The following is a 25,129-nucleotide window of genomic DNA, read 5'->3' as shown; positions in this document are numbered from 1 at the left end:
TGCAGAGTAAACTACAGTGATGTTTTTGGTGACTAGCTAATTCAAAAATATAGACTACAGAAAACTGGGGGTTAACTCAGAATGACAGTGTTTTTCATTAAATCTTTTTTCATTATTTTCTATATCGTAAAAGCAAAGTTTATCTTTACAGTTCTTTTAGTTTTCTACCCTTATCTAGGAGTATGGGGGTTTTATACTCAAATGTTACTGGGTTGTTCACTGTCATTAAACCAGCTCCCTAGAACCCTGACAGGGAGCACAGGAGGTGAATTAGTGCTCCGCCAGTTCAGAGATTTAAGTAGTGTGCTTAAGTGAATCTCTCTTGAGTTCAGTGAGGCTGAAAACAGACCCAGGCTTAACAGTGTACATACATATTTCACCGCATAGATAGCATCCAGACAGTTACATTCATGGATTCAGTTATAAATTAAACCCTCAATATGAATAAAGCTGGGGAGTTTTCTTACTTTTTTCCCATAAATATAAGGAACTCTCTTCCCTACACTGGGAAGTCTTGGGAGAACTGTAGTAGAATATTTGTAGGGGGCACCCTGTGGACTGCAACAAGAAACATTGATGTACTTTTGATACAGTGTGTAAAGTTAAAGTAAGCTTAATATTTCCTCTTCTAAACTCATTTATTAGAGCATTTATTTCAGTTCTTAACTGTAAGCTGGAGGAGGCAGGGACAAATTATGCCATTGTAAGCACTGACACATCTTTTCGTATTTATGGACATCTATAGAAGTCACTGGCTTGAGCATTTCTCTACTTGTCTTAGGGATCAGCAAAAAGATCTATGTTAATGGCATGCTCTTAGGAGCTACTGGAGCTAATTTTATTTCAGGTAAGCTGGGATAGATATGGTGCAGCTGCACATCTGTGAAGGGTCTGAAATTATGGTGGTACTCATTTTCTCATCACCTGTTGATACAGTGATTCCTGACACCTGCCCTCCCCTGCATTTTATCTCCACGGGTCACCACAGTTCACTGCTGATCTCTGGAACAAATGATATGGAAAAGAAGACAGCACACTCATTGGTGGCAGAGGTCTGAAATGTTAGTGCATTATACAGTTTCTAAATGCTGGATGCTGTCTGCTGTTGCTTCCTTGCATCCTAAACACTGCACGTTCCCTCTAGCAGAGCTGCCTCACATCACACATAAGCTGCTGGCTCTTTATCACAGTACAGATGGAAGCAGCAGCAGCAGCTGACGATGCCAGTCCTGTTCTCAGCACATTCTTGCCTTTCTCCCTAGTGCCTGCATGCACCTTCTCTCACGCAGTTGTTGCTGTTTAAAATATCTTCTACCCAAATCTGAAGCTGTTTTGTAAGCCCAGATCAGAAAATCCAAGTAATGCTCCAATATTTGGACTACCTATATCCTCCATAATATGTCCTGTTTTCCCCTTTTCATGACATATTCTGAGGTCTCTACAAAGCAGAGTTATTTTCCTCTACATTGACAAGAAGCTGGATGTATTCCACCTGCTTGCCAGAGAAGCAAGATTTGGGGATTTTTTAAATTATTGTTTTATTTCTGAATCAGGATAAGAGGACAGTTGGGCATTTCTAGGACTTTCTGTCTAGTCCCTTATTAGACCACTCTGGGCACCATCCTGGAGGTGCTTAGCCCAGGTGCAGAACTGGGGGCTGGTAATGGGGCAGATAATAAACCAGGGCCAGGGGCCATCGAGGCAGCCCAACCAGGAGCAAAAGGGGACGTGACCAGGGACACAATTGCAGACGAGCTGCAACATACATTCAAGGAGTCCACCTAGGAAGCATGGCTGGAGACTGGCACCCTGTGGTGACACACGAGTGGGGTGATGACCCCAGCCTGAGCTGAAATAGAGACCTGGGCCATGGGCTGCGGTCGGGGAAGGAGCTGACCAGGGCCAGTAAGACCTGTTAGTGCTCCCAGGGCTCCTCCCCTATAACTCTGGGTAGCTTGATGGCTGTAACCAGCAGCAGGACCCAGTGGTCACATTTCTGACTTGATAGTGGAAAATTGTGCAATTTATTCTTACTGCTGAACACCACCCTGCTGCATGAACGTGTTTCTGTGTCTCCATTCACAAAAGCAAGTCGGTGTCTCATTGGGAAAGTATAGGGCCTAGGTACTTACTGAAACTTTGAATAATGAAAATGCTTTCTAAGCATTGTTAATTGTTACATTATTTGTTGCTGGAGGAATGTAAGGAAGGAAGGAATTCTTTGCCCTGTTGAGAGAGCAGAAAAATCTTTTTTCCTAGAACAGAGATTTCAAGTCTCATGCCAACTGCATGTAGCAACAGGGAATCACTTAATGCTCTTGTCCTTGATTATGTGTCCTTGGAAGATGCTACATCAGTAAGTTTTTAGGCACATTAAATTTATGCATTAAAGCATTTTTCAAAATTCAACAATCACATCACTTTCAAAACAAGATAAAAACCCTAACAAATACAGTACACCCTACTGTGCACACATTTCTTCTCAGAGAGAGGGTGAGCAAATAAACATGTGGTAGATTTCACTTCTGCTGCTGACAGCACAGTTGGAAGGTGCTCAGAGATTATGAGAATCTCAAGAGAACAACCTGATAGAACAGAAAAGTGATGCACTAAAGAGCATTAGAGAGATTCCTACTGACCGCAGCAGACTTCAGATCAGGCAAACACAATCTCTGTCTTATACAGAGACTTAAAGGCAATGCTGACAAACACATAATCTGAATCTGGACATATCCATATGGAGAAAGTAGAGTGCCTAGGTTGGTATTTTATGAATCTTCCTGACTATATCTGTATGGAAGATTAAATTTGTATGCCTTTAAAATAGCAACACTATATATGTTTATAGCTTCTGATTGCTTGGTTATTTTGAGTACTCTTCTTAAGTAACATATATCTATTACTGGCATATGTCCTCTAACTTTCCAGAAAAGAGTATAAAGTAAGAACTGGATTGTAACAATAAGTTATACGTAATTTTTTAAATTAAAAGGATTTATAGAATATAACTTTGAATCTTGAGTCATCTGTCTTCAAAGTCAAGGCAAGAGCATCTATGGCTACAGCACTCCCAGTACAAGGCTATTTAACTGTTCTATGAAAATATGCTGTAATGAAGATCTCAAACCCCTCCAGACAATCTCTTCTGCTGTCTGATCATTCTTATTGTTCAGCAAGCTGCCTAACCTAAATTTCCTTTGCTGTAATTTGAATCTTTTACTTTACTCATCTCCCAGTAGATCTGGAGAAAAATCTTTTGTCTCTTTCTTTTCCTCGCCTTTCTGCTTATAGAAGACTGAGACCTCTCCCTCCACCTTCTCCTCACTAAACTCCATTTTTGTCTTGGTCAGCCACATTTTCCAGATGTCTGAACATCCCCTGTTCTGTTGCAGGATCCTCCCTGGGGTTTTTCTTGGTACGTTTGCGAAGGGCTTTGAACAGGAGAGGCCCTGTGGAGGATGAGTGGGAGGATGACTTGTGTGTCTATTACCCAGGTTCCTGCAGTGCTGCCCACCACTGTGCTGCTGCACGGAGGAACTCATGGGGTGGCACTGAGTCATGTTTAGTTTATTCCTTGTCATACCCAGAGTCCTTTCTTAAGAACTGTTACCTACTCAGTTGTTTCTCTTCATTCTTCTGCAGTTTTGTCACAGATGTGATGTTCTATGCTTATTCGTACTGAACTGTGCTCTGTTGTCTGAATTCTGCCATAGTTGGTCAAAACTTTTCTAATCTTGTCTCCTGAAGTGCCTATGGCTTGGCCTTGTCTACAAATTAAAGAAGGATACAAGTCACAAGTTGCCTGAAATACCAAATCTTTCAGTGATGCTGAAAACCCAAATCAATATGTTTGCCATGCTGGTTGTGAATTCCTTGACAACTATTCTTTCATTACAACTGTCCAGCTGTTTGTGCACTCATCTTCCTACACTCTCAACCGAATCAAGTTTTCCTGGCTCATTTATGAAAACTTCATAATGTCAAAAGTCTTGCTAAGAGCAAAGGGGTAATACCTACTGCTTTTGCCCTCTCTACAAGGCCTCTTAGCCTGTCAGGGAAGGAAAATAAGATTAATTAATTACAGTTTGTCCTTGACAAGTCTGTAGTGATTGTTGATTATGTCTGTGCAAATCTGAAATGGGGAGAAAGTTTGATTATCTGTTCCTGGGTTTATTTTATTCTAAATCTCACAATCTAGCCAGAATTTCTTTATATGGCCTTCCTAGTTTGTAAAGGAATGCTTGTAAACTCTTGCCCTTTCCATTTAGTGAACTGAATCTATTCTCAACAGTTTTTCAAGAATAATTGCTAACAGATCTGGTATCAGCTAAACTTGATGTAATTTGCCTATCAGAAAGCATTTATCTTACCCAATAAACTTGCTAGACTGTTCATGTCTTATTATATCCTGTGTTCCTACACCTTTTTGTTGCTGTTAGTAACCTGCGATAAGATTAGGATGACTTCGAAGTGAGAACCAAAGCAATAAAATCCACGTTTTCCCAGCATACTCTTATTATCAGCTTTCTTTTCTCCATTTCCCTGTTTATCAGTTATCTTCCTAGTTCTGTAGAATAATCTTTTAGTCAGGCTGTGTTATTTCATGCTGAGCAATCTTCTTTTCTGCAATTAGCCCTCTTCACTTCACAGTGATGTGAGCATTTTTTCAGATTTGTTTTAAAATATAAATCTTGGCTACTTCTGCATTGCTCTCGTAGCTGATACTTGACAATCCGCTTCTGCTGAATCACTCAATGCTATATTCTTGCATTTAAGTCACTTATTGCATTTCATAGTCAAAGCCTTAGTGTACATGAATGTCTCTCTGTGCCATATGACACAGGAACATGTGCATCAGACATTGGGCTCACGTTGCCACCTACTCCCATGCCCTCAATGCCCCTTGCTTTAGCAGCTCATGTGCATCAGCTTGTCACTCACGGCCTCTTAAAATTCAGCCTCTTCCAGCGAATCAGCTCCTCTTTGATCATCTAGCAATTTTAGAGCGTCTGTCCCCAGTTTCAGCTCTGCAATGCTAATAATCCTTGACCACAGCACTCATTTGTAATAATCTCAAAATGATTGGTTTAAATTGATTTTAGTTTTTGCAGCAGAACAAACTGAAGTGGATGTACTAACATGTTTTGTAATTTGAAAGAGCAACAATAACTTGTCTGATGATGTGGGAGAGAGTTGGAATGAAAAGAGGTAATCCGTATTTCATTTTCCTGCTGCCACCTGAGGAAGAAATAGGTCGTCTTTACACAAACCCAAAGAAACTAATTGTAGTGTTAGTTAAATACTACAGTTGTACAGTTAGAAAACAGCCTCTGTTATAGTTGGCACAGACTGTGGTGGGAATATCCTGCCCAGAGGTTTTTCACTGATTACTTTCAGTCTGACCCTCTTGCTTTTTTTCTCTCTGTAGATTATCAATTCGGTGGTATTACTGATTCTACTGAGCGCCCTGACCGATCCTGACCAGTACCACCTAACCAGTGCTGAATTAGGGGGTGAATTTGAATTTATGGATGATGCCAGTAAGTAGAAACTGTTGAAATAACTAACACTCATTGCTCCAGTGTTTATGTAACTGTCCCATCATTTCAGTAATTACTGTGCTTTGATTATTGCTTCACCTTAGTATCTTACATATGCCTTTTTATTATGAAAGGTGTATTCATGGCACAGCTCAAACTGGTTACTGATTAGTGACTTTATCTGTTACCTATTAGTAATCCATCTGCTCTGCTGTGTCCTGCCTTGGCAGAGGCAGAGTCAACCCTTGACATGGAGATGTTATCCCTGAGCATGATGCTGAAAGTCCCAGGAGGATTTTGCAAGATGCAGGGGGATGTGGACCCTCTGCACCTCCCAACACCATGTCCCACAGTACTTGCACATGCATGAGAACCCTCACTGCTATTTATGTAACTCATTGAATGTGTTCATTTGTGTTGTACATATTTATGCACGCCCCCAAATACACATGGTATGACCTGTTGTGATAGATACAAATATACAATTAACTGTATAGTCATAGGTATGTTAATGATAACACAATGTTGCTTCTTTCTCTCACCAAAAGGCATGATAATCAATCTTCAATACAGTTTCAGGGAAGGGTGAGCCAGGCCATTTATATCTCCTGCAAAAACCTCCTATCCTTTGCAAATGTTTCTTTCTTCCAAGAATGTTTCAGATTTTTTGATTATGTTTGATTTCTTGATCTACTTTAACTGTTTAAGTTGTATCTAGAAAACTTTTGCTTCAAAGTGGTTTTGATTAAAATGTCTGATTATTTTAATTTCTTTTCACGAGACTGTTGTAATCTGAAACAAGATCTCCTACTAGTTACACTGGTGTCTTGCTGCTCAGAATCACACTTATCTACAGCATAATGCTCCATGTCCTTTCACCATTCCTACTGAAGTCAGTAGAAAGATCAGTAGGAAAAGGAATAACCTCACGTGTAAGCAAAACAGGTGCATCCATGGTGTGGGTATCAGTTAAGAGACGTTTATTTCCACAAGTTCTGTAGCGCAGATACACCTTGAGGGCCTACATTTAATTAATAATAAGGGGCAATTGCTACTTTATTGTGTCTTCATTGAAAAACCACCTACAACTTTCAACTAAAAGTCCTTTTTATATAACTGGATTTAAGAAAGTAAGGACCATAGTAGATACAGATGGGCTCCCAGCTGATTCTGACATATTAAAACTGACTGCCTTGTCCTAATTCTCAGAGATTAACCTTGGTAATGACTGTCTGTCAGTGTGGTTTTATATAGCCGACATCAGAGGCCTGCCAGTGCCCAAGGCTTTAAAATAGTAATTCTGTTTTGTAATGCAATAGCTGTCAGATCAAGTACATTGGGGATTTCCATCTACACTTGAAAATTGTATTTTCTGTATTTTTTTATCAAGGCTTCTGAAGTAAACCCTGCAAGACTGTAAAAGAATGGCATGTGCGCCAAGTGACCTCATTTCTATTCGATAAAGGGAACATTTCACAAGCACTTAAATTACGAATGAACATTTGAATTAATGTCTCCTTTTATTCTTTGAGTCCCTCTGGTTTAATGCCTTACTGAGTAAAGGCAGCTGAATCAAGCCACTGGCTTTTAGAGTTATTGGAAATAGCTAGCAGGAGAGAACTTTTTTTTTTTCTTTTTTCTTGAAGTATGACTATATTTGTTCAAATCTGAGGAAATGTTTTCTTATGACATAAAGCATCAGACAAACTTCCACATGCTCTTCTCTTGTCCTACTTTTGTCTTTTTTGAAGAAATGTTTCCCAGGTTAGCTGTAGATGCTGAGATGCTTTGGTGTGAAACCATGTGTATAAAATACAGGAAGATGCATCAATTTTTATTCTAATGAAGGTCCTAAAGTTGTTATTTGCATGTACTTGTGTTGACAAATAATAATGATGGAAATATTAGTAGCTATTTTTCCCATTACTACTTTTGATGTTTTAAAATATTGATAGCAAACAAAAATGTGCAGTCATGAAGTTTGCATGTAAAACTGTCACACCCTTTCCCTCCCTCCTCATATAGTCTCCTTCATACAAGATCTGAAAATATCAGCTGGAAATAAACTGATCAGCTGAGTCACACTAGTAGAATTCTGACTAACCTGAAGTTAATGACAGATTTCCCTTGACTTCCAAGAAACCAGGATTCCCCCAATATTTGTGTTCTTATTTATTTCTGGATGTGCTCAGGCCCAGTTTATGGAGAATTTTTGATTTTCTGTTCTAGCTGTGGGAAAAAGTCCTGCCACGTGCAGAGCCAGAGCCAGGATAGTGCAAACTGCTTGAAAATGCCTATGCAGCATCAATTCTTCTGCAAATTGCTGCTCAGCCTTAATTTCAGGATTTAGCATGGTTCCCAGGATATTACCAGAGGTTCCAAAATGCCTGTTTGATTAAGCAGAGAAAGGATTTACCTAAGCCCTTAGAAAAAAACCCTGTAGGTTATAGCTTTCCCCTTCTATTCTAGAAAAGGAAACAAGGGGAAAATAGTCTGCCAAGGCTTGCCATGCGGCAGATGGATGTACTGGAAGACACCAGCGTGTGTGGTTTGGCTGACTCTCCAAGACGTACATCTGGGAGCAGGGGAAAACACTGGGCTTCCTCCTGTGCTGGATATTCAGCTGAGCCCATTTAGTCTCATCTTTCTTTTTATTATTTCCTTAGGACCTGAGGGATTTTGGGGACTAGAAGCTGGACTAGGAAAAATTAGAAATATGTGAGCTGCCCCATGTAATACTGCTGCTGTTAAGAGGCTGATAATCTCTGGGCAGGAGCTGGAAAAGCCTTATAAATCATTTTGACTTCCCAGAGGGTTTCACCTGAGCCTCCTGCTCTGCTTCTCCAGGCACACAGGCCACAGTCCGGCCATGTCAACAGCCTGAACAAGCAGTGAGTGTTGCTTGGATTTATTCACTGCCTTCAGAGTGTCCCAGATGCATGTGATATTTCATAAGCAACAACTAGGACTGGAATCCTCTGTGTGCCATATAGAAGACGAGGGGGACTTTGACACCAGCGTCAGCAACTCAAGCCAAAATCCACCTGTGTCCCTGCTTTGGGATGGGTGGGTGAGATAAGCAGAGGTCTCAGGGCAGGACAGGGTAATGTGATGGTCTCTCTGCCAAACATGACATGCATCCAGGGCTTAAAAAGATTAATTCAAATAGAAAAATGTTAATAAAGAAACCCACAAACAGCAGGCATAGACTTCTGTTGTGGGGTAAAGGGAAGTGGCAGAGCACATATCCTTCCTGCTCCAACCCATCATCAAAACCCATGTAGCATGAGCCCCATGTCACAGGGAGGGGAAAAAAATAGATCCTTGCCTTGGTGCAGCACATTCAGGGCTACAACTTGCCCTTTAGCCTTATCCTCTGGAGCAAATGATCTGGGCTCAAAGCTGCAGAAAGCTCTTTCCTTCTCGTTGGCCCCTCTCCTTTGGTGGGGAGAAAATGCCTCCACCACATGGGTTGCGCCCCAGGAGGCTGCTTGATGGCCAGCAGTGGAGACACTGAGCTCACACAGGCAGCTTGGAGGAGAGAGCCAGGCAGCAATCCTTACCTGCTAGTAAGGAGGCCAGACTGCTTGATAAATAAGGCCAGGAGGGTGGGCAAAACAGCCTGAGGATTGTAGGTTGCTGATCAGCAGCTTTCTGGCCCCTTCTGTTGGAGCCATGAGCCAGCAATTAGCTCCAGGGCTGGGGCAGCTGATGAGCTGGGGGGTCTGAGGTCTCCATGACTCTACACAGGTCCTGGCTCAGGGACTGGCCACACTGGCTGCTCTTCTCTGTCCCCTCAGCACCTGCCACCAGCCTTCTCTGCAAGAGGAGAGGGGATGGCAAGGAAAAGCTTGTGAGATGGGCAATGGGGAGCTCCAGCTGCGGAGCTTGCTGTGCCAGCAAGCACCTCCTCGCAGGAGCTCTGCCCAGCCCCACCGGCATCTTCTCCCCATTGCAGCAGGAAGGTAGGATCTCACTGCAAGGAGTAAGAAGACAAAAAATTAAACTGGTTTCTTTAAAACCAAGCAGAAAACTCAAAAAGCTGCCTAGGACGATAGGCTGTATAACCACTTCAGTAGACCAAGTACAGCCCTTCTAGCCACATAAAGTACACACATGACTGGAAAAATATCCACACAGCCCTGTTAGCTTCTCGTTTAATGTGCTACGTATCTAGTTTCATTCTCATTAATTGAAGCCGACACAGCTCAAAAACCCCAATGAAGCCTTAAATGAGAAAGAACCAGCTTGAGCCAACTAGGACTTGGCACGGCAGAGCACAGCTATAGAGACACTGGAGACAAGTGTCGTGAATGTGTCAGACCAGAGCTTCAGTGTCAAGTTTATCGCAGTTCCCTAGGCTCTGGCTCTAGTACTGTGGTGGTTATGAGCAAAGCAATGCTTGTGACTGCTGCCTCTGCTGCAGGTGAAAATGACAGCAGCTTCCCCTTGGATGTAGCGAATAGGTGACTGGGATTGAGAATGGACACAACAAATATGTGAGCAGTGGCTTCAAATTGATAGTTAAAATAAAATATTGATCCAAAAAGCCTCTTTTAGAAGAGGTTCAATTGAGGTTAGTGCCTATAGGCAGCTGTTTTCACTTCTTTTCTTTCATCACTTTGATTGTACGTGTTCTATTCAAAAGCATTGTCACAGGATGTATGTGGGCAACTAGAGTAAAAGACCATACAAATAAGAGTGGCTGGAGAGGCTGCAGTACTTTTTATTAGTATGGAGTAGTTTTGTGGGTTCTTCTTCCTCTTGAGGGCAGAATTTTTATCACCTCTAACATGCAGAGCACAGCCTTACAGCTCCTAAAAAACTGGAGACTGGCCATGGCAATGCAGCTTGGATACCTGTGCTGGATGCCCAGATTCTCTGCACAGTCAAATAAGTGAAGTAGGTGCCTCTGAAGAGCAATTTGGGATGGACTGAGATGGCATCCCCTTCTGAATTACAGGCAGGGAGCCCAGCTGCCTCCCAATGGCATTTCCAAGCACCACAAGCTGAGCTGTATAAAACCACCAGGTAGGAAGCAGTGAGAGAAGGGATGCAGCTAACCTCAGTGCTGAGCGCTGCTGCCTCTCCTGGGTCAGACTTGCTTATTTGGACAATATGAAAAAGATTCAAGCATTTGCACTGTCTGGTCTCCAGACGACTGATCTCCAGGCCCTCAACATACTACAGTGGTTTAAATGTGCTCCTCCAAGTGCCCAGGAGAGGGGTCCCATCCACTAAATGAAGAAGTAGCTGGCAATAGGGCTTCTTCTGTTTCATTTGAGTCCCTATGCAATCATAAGGGCAAAATTCAGGGGCAAGAGTGAGAGAGCAAGTGTCCTGAAATCCAGGACACTGGTAGTGTCCTGGAAAAGGGGAGACCTGCACTCCTAAATCCTTAATCCTGCTGTTGGTAGGCATGGTGCCCAAGGAGCCTGTACCCCAATGTACATTAGCACTTTCCATAGACATCCTCACCAGCCAGTGACAAACTCCTCTTGCTCATTTTTTGGCCAGCTTCACAAGTCTCAGATTCCTGTCAGCATCAAGGGCCAGCAGAAATCTGGAGTAGTGCTGGCAAGAGCTCTGCACTAGTGCAAAGTTTGTGTTCCCTCAGCCAGAGGAAGATGAAGAACTGGATCCTTTGTCTTCTACATGGATAATCAGACTGGTAGGCTGGAAAAAATGACAGACAAGACTTAGTGTCTGTCCTTCCTCCTCAGCTGTGACCTGGGTGAACTGGCACTGTTGCTTGGTAGCATTAGGTGAGACCTATCCACAGCTACCAGTTCAGGAACTTTCAGGGACTTTGATGCAGGCTCCAGGGCACCTACTCTGAACCTCATTTTGATGCAGCAAAGGGGCTGGAAGAACTGTCCCTTGCTGCAGGATGCTCCTCATCATGTGCCGCAGTTATATATTGTGGCAACTCTGTGATCAAATGAAGGCGTTTTCACACTTTGAATGCCTCCAAAGTCAAGCAGTGATGGGTAGTGAACAGCCTGAACTCTGCCTTGTATTTGTGTCTCAGTGCCACCGAATGTCTCACCAAGGCAGGCACCTGGTGGCAGCAATGTGAACAGCAGATAGCTCACAGCCACAGAGCTGGGTCCTTTAAACACGTCCTATACACATCACATCCTCTCTCCTCTTGGTGCACTGGCATAGCCTTGGAAAAGAAGTAGCAATGTTCACTTGAACTCCCAAATTCACTATAGGTTGGGTTCAGAAATATGCTTCTCGTATCCTGTGATACTATCAAAGGAGGCATGTAGGCAAAGACCAAACGTATGTATTTTTTTTCTCCCAGGATCTCCTTTCAGCTCTTTGTGGCTTAGGAACTTGTTAAAACTAATGAAAAGTTAATTGAAAGCTGAGTGGTAATAGAAGAAAAACATGAAGAGTTCTGTAATTACTCCTATCAAAACCTTAAAGAATATTCTCCTTCCTTTACTAGCTCACCTTCCTTGACAGTTCCACATCTTCTTTAATAAACTGTATATCTCTGTAGTATTCTTGATTGAAATAAAAATTTCTAATATGTTACTTCTGCTCTAAGATGCCTCTACCTGCCAGTTTTGCTTTTAAAAATTAATTTCTCCTTTTCCAAAGTTTTTGGAGATATGTGAGCAATGTTATACAGAAGCTGTTAGTGCTAAAACAACCTGTAGGGCAGAAAAGCAGATGCTTTTAAACTAAAGATGTCATCGCCAGCAAAATAGTCTTCTAGTTAAGTCTTCTCCTGATCTCCTGATGTTTTTAAATCCTCAGAAAAATTAAACAATTCATGGGATCTCCACAGCCTCATAGGTGCTGCAGAGGCTTGTGCAGTGTTATCACTGTCTGTGCTTCTCATATTTAGGAGGTTTCCCAGAAGACCCAGAGATTTCCTCCAGCAATGGCTGAATGATGCATCTACCCATCTCCACCTCACATCCCACTCTGCCCTCGTGGTGTTCTGCACAAGGCAGATGGCAAAATAACCAAATCAAGCTCTGAAGTTTTCTGCAATCGTTTTGATGTGTTTCTCTTCCAGATATGTGCATTGCCACAGCAATTTCTCTTCTTATGATTCTGATCTGTGCAATGGCTACGTACGGTGCATACAAGGTAATTTATTATGTTCAGTGAAGATATAACTCTGTAGAAACAAAATTAAGAAAATTACTTTCTAACAATCTATTGTTTAGTTGTTTAGCTGAAAACTGAGAGAAAAAAGAATTAGAGACAAGCAGAACTGCTTGTGTAGATGAGTGTTATGCCAGGGCCCCACGTTGCAGGCAGGAAGGCTGCCGACTGGTGTTGACTGTCTGCAGTTTCAGATACACGTAAGCTCTGGGCAAACTGCAAATTCAGAGAACCGAATCTTATTCCTACCAAAGTTAAGGGAATTTTTTTCCCATTCACTAACCAAGTCTGTGGTTTGTCCTAATATTAATGCTATTAATGAGGGGGAGGTAAAGTGTTGTGTGGTTTCTAAATGTCCCAGTATAATGAGTTGCGGGAATCATACTGCACATATTACTGCAGTTCAGCAGCCAAACTGGCTTGGCCAACTGTTTTGGCTGAAAGTCATACTTCTTTTAGCTGATTTAACAAGTTATTTTCTCCTATGGCTTCATGAAATGTAACACTGTATTCTGTCAAGTATTCCTTAGATTTTAGTGCAGGAAGACATATATCCTTCCATTTTAGCTTGTGGCTGATAACCTTGTGTTTCCTTTTAGCAACATGCGGCTTGGATCATCCCTTTCTTCTGTTACCAGATCTTTGACTTTGCTCTCAACACATTGGTTGCCATCAGTGTCCTCGTCTATCCCAGCACAATTCAGGACTACCTCCGCCAGCTGGTAAATCATTTGATGTTCACAAGCCTTCGCGAGCTTTGAGGGGAAAAAAGCTGTGCAAGGGGCACTGTTTGTCCTGTATTTCCTACCAATGTTTTCCTGTTGACTTCCTGTGCAGTCCTTGAAAAGTCTTCTCAGTCCTTGCTAGTCTGTATTCAACCTCCTTGCAAGGTCACGCTATTAACTTATGTACAATACTTGTGCAGAGCTCTGGAGTTTCACAGTGTTGTGGAAACTCTCAGCACCACTTTGTTTAGAGGGAGACATATTGCAATGCATGGGTAGTAGGTAATTGTTTTTGGATTCAGAATTATTGTGTTCATATCCAGTGGCTTATTTTTGGTGCTATTTCAAGGATGTTTTGTTGCTTCTTCTACTTTACATGATGGGTTTCATTAGGCAGGAGTTTGATTCAATGTAGGTTTATTTTTGCTAGAAAATTTTTTTTTTATTCTGTCTTAGGGACAATTAGAGGCTCCCTTCTTGCCATAGGCTACTTTAGCCAAACATCCACAACCAGTATTGCATAAGCGTACAATATCTGACTGAAACCACCTAAAGTAAAGACAAAAGCCCACTAGGCTCAGTCCCATCACAGGATAATTTGCCATGTCTGTCAGTGTTCAAATGGAGTTGCAGAGCTCTGGAGAAGCTGACATTTCTGCTGTCTCTGAAAATCTGCCCTGAGAACTTGAATACAGATTAGTTTGGCTGTAAACTTTGTTATGTGGATGGAAAACTAGGTAGGGCAGTATAAATAACAAGTAATGAGAAACAGCAGGCAGATAAGTAGCCACACAAATCTGTGGGAAGAGGCAACGTGTCAAGCCAGCAGGAGCTGGGATGCATCAGGGGCCTGTTATCCTTTGCTGAATTTAACACCCTCCCGCATTCACAGCTGATGGTACACTGGAACAGAAGCAGACTAATAATTCAAAAAGTTCTCAAGATACAAGTGGAAAGGAGCTAATTAAGGCCATAGCTTAGCGAGTGCTTGAAGGTGGCACTGCCGCTGGCTGAGCCCTCCTGCCCATCCTCCACCTGCAGCCACTGGCTTCTGCAGTGGGGCCAGCCCTGCTCTTGTGGCAGCACAAGCCTCTGTGGGATGCAAGAACTGCCCCATCTTCCCACAGCATGAGTCGTAAACAGGTTTTACTCCATCTTGGTCACTGTGTGAGAATGTGAGGGGCAGAGGAGCAGGCTGGGAGCTGTACACAAAACAGCCCCTGCTCTTCTGCTGAAAACCTGGTGCTACATCTGTAGCCAGCCCAACAGAAGGGCAAAGAGCAGCTAATTCTCTCAAAGTGTCTGCTAAAATGTCACTGTCATTCGTGCACATAAAAAATAAGCCCCTCCATGGCAGAAATAGAAGGAGCAGGCCTTGGAAGGTATTTGGAATGGTGCAGCAGAGCACTTTGTGAGTTGCGTTGCTGCTGTGGAGCATTAAAACCTCTGGTTGCACACATCTTTGTCTTGCTGTTGTAAATCATTTTCTTGACTGCTAATGAAATGCTGCAAGACTTCAGGAGTGCTAAACTGTCAGTACTCAAAAGGGCAAGGGGGATTTCCAGGATAATTATAGGCTGATTAGCCTGACATTGCTACCAAGCAGAATAATGACAGAAGGGCTGAGAGGAGAGTCAATTGATAAAGGATTAGACTAGAGGAGTATGATTAATGACTGTCAGTATAGTTTCACGGAATATCAGTCCTGGAGGCAGACTCATTTTCTTTCACTGACAAGATTACTGGCTTCGTCAATAAAGATGGGCAAGGGCATAATAGACTTCCGTGAGACATTTGACTTCCCAGCATGATAATCAGAGCAACAACAAAGCACTAGATCGATAAAGGATGTATCAAATGGATTAGGAGAGGTTAGCTGGCAGACTGCGAAGGGTCGTGGTCAAGCCAACCATCTGCCAATGAGTTTCTATTTTCGGTAAAGGAAGCTCTCCAGGAATCAGCAGTAGATTTCATGCTCTTCCTGACTCCCTTTAATAACCCTGGTACCCAAGAGGCCATTCACAAGCCTAATGTCAGCCTTGGGAGAGCTTATCCAGTCTCACTGTCTGGAGGGAGGTTGTGAGCCTGAGCCTAATCTAGCTGTTCTGTATAATTCACTGAAAGGCCCTCTCCCTGCATCATCCAAAGTGAGCACATCTCTACATTTCCCAGAGGCAGCACTTGTGACATTTCCCAGCAAAATCACTTCTAATAGAACCCATGCCTAACACAGAGATTAATGAAGAAGTAAATAACACTAAGGATGGAGCCATTAATCAGAGTGAGCTAGACTGGCTGAGAACCTGAGTTCAATCATTAATGTGTGCCACATTGCTAAATGCAAAGAAATGTAAAAACATGAGGAATACAGATAGGCATACAGTACGGCAGCCGTACCTGGGATGCAGTGATCCCATAAGCCATCTAGGGAACTAAGTGCCAAAATAAGAGTCACAGTTTTTTTTTTCTGTTTGCAAAAACTTCTCATGGTATTTTTGGACAGAAAAAACAAACAAACAAACACACACACCTCTGCCCCCAATCAAAACAACAAACAACCCAAACAATAGCAACAACAAAAACCTCACCAATGAATAGTAACGGAGAGACTTCCCATCTCTGTTGGTGACAGAGGCTTCATCTGTCTATGGTGTCTGGTTGTAAAGAACAATGCTTAAAAGTCAAAAACATGCAGAAAAGTTCCTCCAAAAACTATATAAAAGCTGGATACATTGTAGTATGTTGAGAGACAATCAGCTTTTCCTGATTCATTTACCAAAAAAGGAGACCAAGAGGTGTTGCTCTTAGAGTTTTCATATGCAGAATAATGAGGTGTTAAAAGGCTGATTAAATTAGATGAGAGGCATAATGATAATATATATTTAAAAGCTAGTCCAGGTTAAGTTCATTTAGAAACAAGGAGTCATTTCTATTCAGTCATTCACAGTGGAGATTAGTGATTGGCCAAAAATACCAAGAGCCGTGATTAATTTTGTACAGTTAATGTCACCTGTTCAACAACATTTTGAAGTTATTTCAAAGCTGTTCTGCATCCACTTTGAAGCTGTTTATGCCTCTCGTGTCTTAGCTGTGGTCCCAAGCTCAAGCGGCTCAGCAGGAACCTCTTGTACCCTTACCTGGAAGTGCTACATCAGTTGGCAAAAGCATCTTGGATTTGGCTCAGAGCAAACACACTCTCTCTGAGTGAGCAAGAGTGAAAGGGAGAGGTGAAGCTCACATCCACTGGTATCAGATGCTCAGACACAAAATGAGATGAAACTAAAACCAAGATTTTCAATTTTTTTGGTAGTATTGCCATCAATGCAGTGCTAGCACTCAAATATTGTTAAGCAGTACCCATGGACTTGTTTCACTACCCTGTAATAATACTCATGGTAGATAGGATTGTAATCTCAAACACTGCATTTAGAACAAGACTGCAGTAAATACCCTTGTCCCCATAGGTGACACCTGAGTCATGCCAGTTGGGTGTGATCCCTCCTGATGATTTATAAATAAGCCTTAGAATCAACTTGCCCTCACTACCTTTGCAGAGGTCTGCCAAGGCAGGCAGAAAGCAAGTGTTGTGTTTCTTCCTGGCATTCTTACAGTTTTTGGTCCTCTAAAACTGCTCTGAATTTGGGGAATGACATTTTAGGGAGCGCAGCTCCATAAGGGAAATGAAAAATCCCAATCATTCTTCAACTCCATTATTGAATATCTGGAGAAGGCATGCATTAGGTAATGGAATATATTTGGCAGTCTCAAAATAACTTTTTTTTCTTGCTCTAAGGTGAAACCCCCATGTTTTTAACCATTTATACTTCCCTATGCTAATATCTGGAATTACGTTATCTATTTATTTTGGTGCCCTTCTGTCAGATTTCAGTCTATCAGTGATGAGATGCAAGCTACTGTGAAACCTTCCACGTACTTTTAGCAAGATGATAAATAGGTACCTATCATCAGACTAGGCAGAGCCCTAGCTGACAGTGTTGCAATTGTAAAATACAGAACACTGTGTTCACAGCCTGTTTGGTAATGTCAGCCTGTACTGGCTACTTCTTTCAGAGGCACAAGTGTCTTTGGAAACTTTTTGTCGCCTTTTAATACCCAGTTGCTCATGGGTGTGCCACTTAAATCCCATAAATTGCAAGAGCATCTCAGCATGAAGTGTCATGTAGAATAAGTAGATGTTACGAATCTAGCACTTGAAATGTTGTATGGCAATCACATGTGATAAGGCTTTCTAACGGTTATATTGGACATCTTGGTCATTATCACAGCCACTAGAAAAACAAAAACCTTCACATACAGTAAATTCAGCATGCATAAAATAAAAATCATTTCAGTTCTCGGAGCAGTAGTGATCTAAAGCAGTTTGACCTAAAGCACATTTCTTTAGCCCCACTGAATCTTTGATATATGGGCTTTCTAAAGCCTTCAAATTAAACACTTCATCTTCTGTCACTGGATATCAGTATATGAAATGAGTTAAAGCAGAAGGGCGGAACAGACTAGTCTGCCAACTGAGTTATGCAAACTTGTTTTTTTATTAAAATACAGGACTATTACAGTTCATCTAAAGAAAATTTCAAAAAGTATACTAGATAGCTTTACTATGGGACTACCTGCAATGCTGCTGTCTAACAACTCACGTGGTATCAGTCATGCCTTTAAATCCTAGGGGAAACATCTAGAGAACATAAAATAAAATAAATCAAAAGAAATACTTGCTATAAACTAAAGCTTTAAAACCGAATAACCTTTTGACATTTTTGATGCCATTTTACATGTAATTCCAAAGAAGTACTACTAACTTCATAGCAGAGCTTTAAAAATTCTACAGACGCATTACTGTTTGCTTTCAATTTTGTAAGATTCTGATACTCAAAAGATGGCAACTGTTGAATGAGAATCTGCACCACCTTTTAAATTGGATTTTTTGTAGTCTAAGGGCAAATAAAACATGAAAGGTTATGCAAGCAGGCTGAGGGAATGAGAAAGAGCTTCAGCCCTGGACTTTTTATTCTTTGTGCAATATTCATAGAGTAGAAATATACTTTCCATACAAGTTTTAGATTATTTTAAAGTGTTTGATAGAGCTTTCTATGTATAAGCAGGATTTTTTTTTTCATTGAAAGTTTACCAGGTATATTAGTATGCATGCGGCCTTCCTTATGCCCATGACAAGGTTATAAATAGCACTTTAATTATGGCTTTAGCATGCCTGTGCCACACCACTACAACTACCTCTTTTTATATAGAAAATTTCATCATGTCCTGCTGCAAAATCACTCTTGTATTTCCAGTGACAGGCTTGATTTATCTCACCCAGCAATATTTCAGTCTCAGCTTCACCAGAACTCACACAACATTTGACACTGAGCTTTTCCCAGAAGTTGCAGCACTGAGCCTGGTGCCCAGGACCTTCCCAGCAGCAGGATTACAACTGCTGGTCTCCCCACCATAGAGCAAACCCCCAGCACAGGAGCAGAATTTCTCTTCCCACCTCAAACACTCACATCAGTGTTTAAGCTTATCACTGCAGTCAGTGGAGGGCAATGGGTCTTTGATTCACCTGAACCACTCTTGGTACCTGTTTTCCATAGAAATGAACGATTTGGGGAGTGGTTGCAGCCATGGGAGGATCCCAAGAGCCTCCTGATGGCACCAGCTCCATGATGGTGCCTGTACCAGGTGAGCCTAGAGTCAGCCAACATGCTTCCCACTAGCTTTCCTGCTTCTTTGCCAAGAGCTGCAGGTTTTATAACTTGCTTTTCCTACTGCGCTGAAGGGGTTTGTAGTTGTGAGTCAAGGTCAGACTTGACTTGTAGGCCAGCCTGGGCAAGCCAGCGTTAAACGTCTTTTGGTCAGCAGGTGCCACCAGCCCAGTCAGCAAACAAAGGGAGCTTCTTCCATGCTATTCCTGGCAGCCCTGAAAGCTTTCTCTCCCACACAGCAAACTGGGAAGCCCAGGAGGGGCTGGCTTCAGTTTTCACTCCCCACACTAGGATCTCCTGGGCATCTGTTGGTGACGTGGCCATGACATGGGTGCAGCACCTGCTGCCCTGCTGAGGCTTGCTTACCCCTCACATTTCTTCAGGACACAGACTCAGAAAGCTGAGCTGCTCCCAGACTTGCATGGTGCTCATGGCTCTGGCAGATGTTCCTGTTTTTCAAGGTAGTGGGACCTTCCTTGGTCATTTTCCCACCCTCCTCTTGCCCTTGTGCAAATCCCAGTTAGGCTGATGTCTGGGAACAGGCCATTAGATTGTGGCCAAACCCCAGCATGCAGTCATCCAATCTTTGATCAGTGACTGTGCCCCAAACACCAGACTGTGGGACGACCAAAACCTCACTAGGAGTTTTTTATTACATTCACAAACTAGTTTGACTAGTTTTTAATGATAGGTCAGTACTAAAAAATTGGTTTGGGACAATTTTACTGTAACTGTCCTTACCCAACTGGACTTTATAACCACACGCATGGCCTTTCTCCTGCTTGCAGGAGGGCAGACTGTGGCATTAATACTTAAATTTTCTACATATAAGGTTTGTGTTTATTTTTTAGTGCATCTTTTATTGGCACACACTTTGGCTTGCTTGGTCTCTGGGTGACTGCCTCCACTATATTTAGCAATAACTTTGTGTGGAAAAAGAAAAAAAAAAAAGAAAGAAGGAACTCATTGAATTATAGCAAGCTAGTTTCCTACAAAAGCTGGACCTCGACAAAGAAGATAGCATGATAAAAACTTCAGCCATGAAATTCAGTACAGGAACAGTAACATTGCTGTCAAGAAGCGGAAAATGTGCTTATGTAACATTTATCTGCAAATGGTTACAGCTGCTGTTGATGTTAACCAGTCTGAACAGTTCATGGAAGCGCTAAATAAAGAGCTATTCTCACTAGCAGCTGTCCAAAAAAAAAAAAGAAAAAGAAAAAAAATGTCCTGATACACTGGGCTGAGTGCTGTTATGAGGGGCATTAAGGGGTTACTCTGGATTTACACCATCATTGCCAAGAACACAGTTATAGCTCGGTCTAGTTAATTGTCCTGACAAGAGTGCAGAGCTGGCCTGGTTAAGTAATTAGACCTGTAAGGGAAAAGGGGGTTGTGTGTGGAAGGAGCTAATGCATTCAGTTATAATGAGCTACTGTTGCAGCAGTGCTATCTTTTGTGGAGAACAGTTCTGTCTGTGAACAATGGTTCATTCTAACTGAAACAGGAAATTGTGCCTTGCAATATTTCAAAACAAATTTGAACATTCTTTTTAAAGGGTGTGCTTTCTTTAAGCAATAACAAATACAATAAAACACTTCTAGAGGTTGTTTTTCAGCCAATGATCCTAGTGTTTCACAGCTGTAAATCATGAGAGCCTACACAAAGTAGGAAGATTAATTTTGTCACCTCCATTTCATATGTGAGACAACAGAGGGACCTGGAGCACATTTCAATTTGGAATCATGACATTGCCCCCCTGTAGCACCCATGCCTCCACGGGGCATGCACTCAACAGCACTAACAAGTGCTCCTGGAGAAGTAGTCCTAGTTTAGCCAAAACAAGATAGAGAAGAGACCAAATGTCTTTTGATCAAATATACTTTCTGGAAGGAGCTGCCACTGATCTTTGGCAACCAATACCAGTACAAGGTAAGAATAAGTTGATAAGTACAGGACTTGTCTCTCTTTGCCCAACATGGCAGATTTCCTGCTGCAAAGCTCCCAGAGAGGTGTCCTTTGCCAGACTGTGCCAGATACAAACCCCATGTGCACAGAAGAAAAGAGGCCACACCACACACAAAGCAAAACTCAAGCCCCTCCGCTGTCCAGTGAAGTTTTGGCAGCTGAGTCTTTGCAGTGCCAGTTCCAGCCAAGCTTTCGGAAAATTGGTTACTGGTGCAGGCTGCTCCCGATTTAGTAGATCACAGCAAGTTTTGTAAGCTGTTAATTATAGAGTGCACTAATTGAATGGCTCTTAAATGACTCAGGAGATTAACTTACAGTGTTTTGCTTATTTTTGCTTATACAGCCCAGCAATTTTCCCTACAAGGAAGAGATTATGTCTGTGAACCCTACGTGTCTGGTTGTGATTATCCTCCTTTTCCTAAGTATCATTTTGGCATTTAAGGTAAGTGCATTACTGTGTATTAAGTCTGTGTCTGGTCATGGGTGAAATGTCCCTGGCTGGGAGGACTAACTTCAGGAGAGATCTAGGGAACTACAGACCAGGCAGCCTGACAGCTATACAAAGTTATAGGCATTCTGGAAAAAAAAGCAGAAAATCTCATAGACAAACACATCAACATATGGGCCACAATAGGGAACAAGATGCTTGTGGGAGGAGCTCATGATACAAATGCCTTGAAAGGAGCAGGCCAGCCAGTGGACAAAGAAGAACCTGTTGATACACACTTCTTGGTTCTCCTAAAGGTATTTGGCAGAGTCTCTTATCAAAGGCTTTGAAAATCACCCCAAGATGTGTAAGGACAAGAGAAAAGGTCATCTCACAGACTGCAGCTAGGAAATACAGAATGAGGATAAATGATCAGTCTTGACAACAGTGAGAACCGTGCTGTTCAGTACAGTCATAAAAGATCTGGGAAGGGGAAGGAAATCTAACAACAACATTTTTTGCAATGTAATTCAAAATAGGGAAAACAATCAGCCAAGAAAGCTTTGCAGAAGGATCTCATGGCACCAAATGACTGAGTAATGAAATAGCAGAGAAGGTCAGTGGTGATAAATGCTACATAGTGGGCACAGAGGAAGCACAATCTTGTTTCACAGACACTGCAGTGGACTCTGAACTAAGAGTGACTACCTGAAAAAGAGATCTTGTAGCTGTGATAGATAAACCTGTGAAAATATTAGCTTACTGCTCAGTACTGGCGAAACAAGTAAATTAAATGCTAAGAATAATAAGAAAGGAATAGAAAACCCAGAAATCTAAAGATTTCTTTGTCAGTTTTGATGCCTACTGCCTCTGGAAGCATGCATTCAATTCTGCTGACCTATCTCAAAAAGGATGTTGTAGAACAGTCAAATAGATCCAAACAATCCCTCCTGGAGGAGACAATGTAAAGGATTGTCACAGCAGACAGCAAAAGGGCACAGGGAGTGATTATTTATTTGTTGTTATGCAGACCTTGTGGGTGAGAGGGCTGGAGGTCGCAAGTACCAGATGAAGTGGAGGTGTAGCATCCCCTAACACAGCTGGAAAGGGCTCATGTGAAACCACCACACCCAGGTTGATGGTCCAGCGAGGTTGGTCCCCACCTGTGGTGTGGGGCAGAAGTCCAAAAGCAGCTCAGAATAAGATCAGACAAATCAATGGGTGAAAAACAACCACCTGTGGCTCAGCTAGTCGCCTGAGACCTCTTGGAAAGTATGTTTGCCCTTTTCTTGTGCCCTTCTGCAAGTTTCTCACAGCACAGTGCTGCCATACTTGTATTTCTCTTGTTGGGTTTTATTTCGGAATAGTTCTTGCTCTTTCTTTGGAGAGTATTTACACATTAGACTAGAGAACTCCCAAAGAGCTACAGAATACACACTTGGCAACATGAACAGAGAAAGTTACTGTGACAAAAGAGATGGATTAGATTATTGAAGTGACTTCAAAATTTAAAAACAAAACAAAAGAAAAAACAACCAAAGAAAACCAACAAACACAACAACAAAAACCAGATAGAGTATTTTAAGGTGTTGGAAGTTATAATCACTTTTCTTTTGTGATTTAGAAATACAACTTAGCCTTCTATCTTTGTCTATATGTATGTTCACAGTCATACAGTTGATTTTACTTGCACCTTTAATAAATATATATGAATGTATTAAACACATAGATCTGTCAGGCAACACAAAAGATATGCTTTTTAAAATTACCAGTTGCAAATATTAACTTGTTTTTACCCCAGGTGGGTCTTTCGTTGACTAAGTATGGCAAGGAAGTCTCCAGCTTATGAAAGAAATGCAACTAAAATTGGAGTGGCAAAAATACTTAATAGAGAAAAAAGAAACCAAAGAAATTAATAGTGCGAAAGAGTCGTTCTATTTTAAAGTAGCTAACACATGTTTTTTTCAAGAGTATATGTGGTTCATATAATGCTCATTCTAGCAACACATTATCGTGCGAATGAGTCACCAAAAATATGACTCACACAGAAACACACACTAAATTCTAGTTAGCATTTTCATTTGCACTTCTTGTGTTTCCAGAAAAGCTGCTATGCAGATTTATGGAATCTGCTCCATGGAAAGAAAGCTGAACACTATCAGATGCATCATACTTTATCGCTGATAGACTTAACAGATGGTATCACATTTATATACTGAAACTGAAAATGTACTGTGCATAAAAATACACTCGAGCTCCCTCTTCCTCTGAAGTTCAACTAGAAATAGGGAGAGAAACCAAACATGGCAACCTAGGAAAAGCTGCAGTAGGAAAACCTGCCTTCAGCTGGTGGGAAATACAAAACAGAATCACATAATTCCTCAGAACCATTTGGCATCATGACAGTGTTTTTTTGGGTGAAGCTACATCCAAAGGAAAACACAGATGAGCAGAAATCAAGATAGAGTAGCATTAAATGGTGGTTTTGTGCTTTTGCAGTCATGGGATTGGAGAAAGGGAAGTTGGGGACAGGAGAGGGTAGTAAGAAAGCAAGCCAGCTAACCACACACAAGCATTTGTCTTTTTAGTCCTTAGGATTTGCTTGGATGCGAAGCAGCTAATGGATATTTCAGGTTCTTTCACACAGAATCTTTTTGAGAATAGACCAAAATATGTTATTCCATTTACTATGTTTGTCTAGAATCTGAACCAGAGTTACACACTGTGAAACGTAAGTGCTTCCTATCTAGCTAAGGAAGGACATCTAGAAGCATAAGTGTATTTATATACATGTATACAGGACTTTAAATGTCATATAGCCAACACAGTGGCTTTTGAATCGTGCTCCCTTCTGCAGCTGGTTTGGGGAACAGGCCTCAGTTTCCTCTGGCTGGCCCCACTGAGACTTCAACCACCCCCGCATGCTCAAACCCCAAGACCCAAATGATCCAGGCTCAGGTGAACACAAGTACAACCAGAATAAACCCTTCTCCCAAGCTGCCCTGAGCACTCTGCAGCAGCAGAGTACGGTCTCCTCTTCTTTTTTGGCCTTTCTCTTTCTGGAAGGTAGTTAGGAACCTAACACAGTTGCCAATGAGGCAGTTGAAAGCTATTCCAGCTCAGTGAGACAGACTGATCTTCAGCAAACTGAATATTAACTCTGATCTCAGTAATATGCCCATAATCTCCATGTATGATGTGTTGAGCTTGAGAATTAGACCACTCTGCATGTGCTGGTGTCCTCAGCAGATGGAAAGGCTTATACAGAATGAAGTTTTGTGAACCTGAGAGAAGTTTTATCACATTGAGAGATTTCGTGTCTCAGCCCATGGAAATTCTTCCTGGCAAGGCTAACCCTGACCTGCAGAGCATTACCCCAGAGTCTGTTGCTTTCCCACAGGGGTGATGGAGTTGCAGTCAGGACCATGAACACATCTCCAGCAGCCAAACTCTGACTCCCAGTCCCAGGAATGGCCAGCACAGAGCCACAGCATTGCCACCTGCTCCATCAAAGCCTGGGTCAGGTCCCAGCACTGGACTTGCTGGTGGCAGGGCACACATGGCTAACTGGTCTGACATTAGCATCCTTCTGAAATCTTCATATAAATTTGAATTTGT

General features: G+C 42.0%; 1 protein-coding gene across 1 annotated transcript in view; it reads left to right on the top strand.

Moving 5' to 3' along the window:
- Positions 1–25,129, top strand: part of LAPTM4B (lysosomal protein transmembrane 4 beta) — a gene marked incomplete at its 3' end in the record, with an annotated part of 58,346 nt that overhangs the window by 11,495 nt on the left and 21,722 nt on the right. Inside the window, exons 2-5 of the mRNA XM_080339059.1 lie at positions 5,429–5,540; positions 12,577–12,650; positions 13,268–13,390; positions 21,428–21,526. Of these exons, the coding sequence (XP_080195185.1) occupies positions 5,429–5,540; positions 12,577–12,650; positions 13,268–13,390; positions 21,428–21,526 (408 nt within the window). The remainder of the gene's footprint in view (positions 1–5,428; positions 5,541–12,576; positions 12,651–13,267; positions 13,391–21,427; positions 21,527–25,129) is intronic.

This window comes from Nesoenas mayeri (assembly GCF_963082525.1).
Source record: "Nesoenas mayeri genome assembly, chromosome: 2".
NCBI lineage: Eukaryota > Metazoa > Chordata > Aves > Columbiformes > Columbidae > Nesoenas > Nesoenas mayeri.
This window is presented reverse-complemented; position numbering and strand designations above follow the sequence as displayed.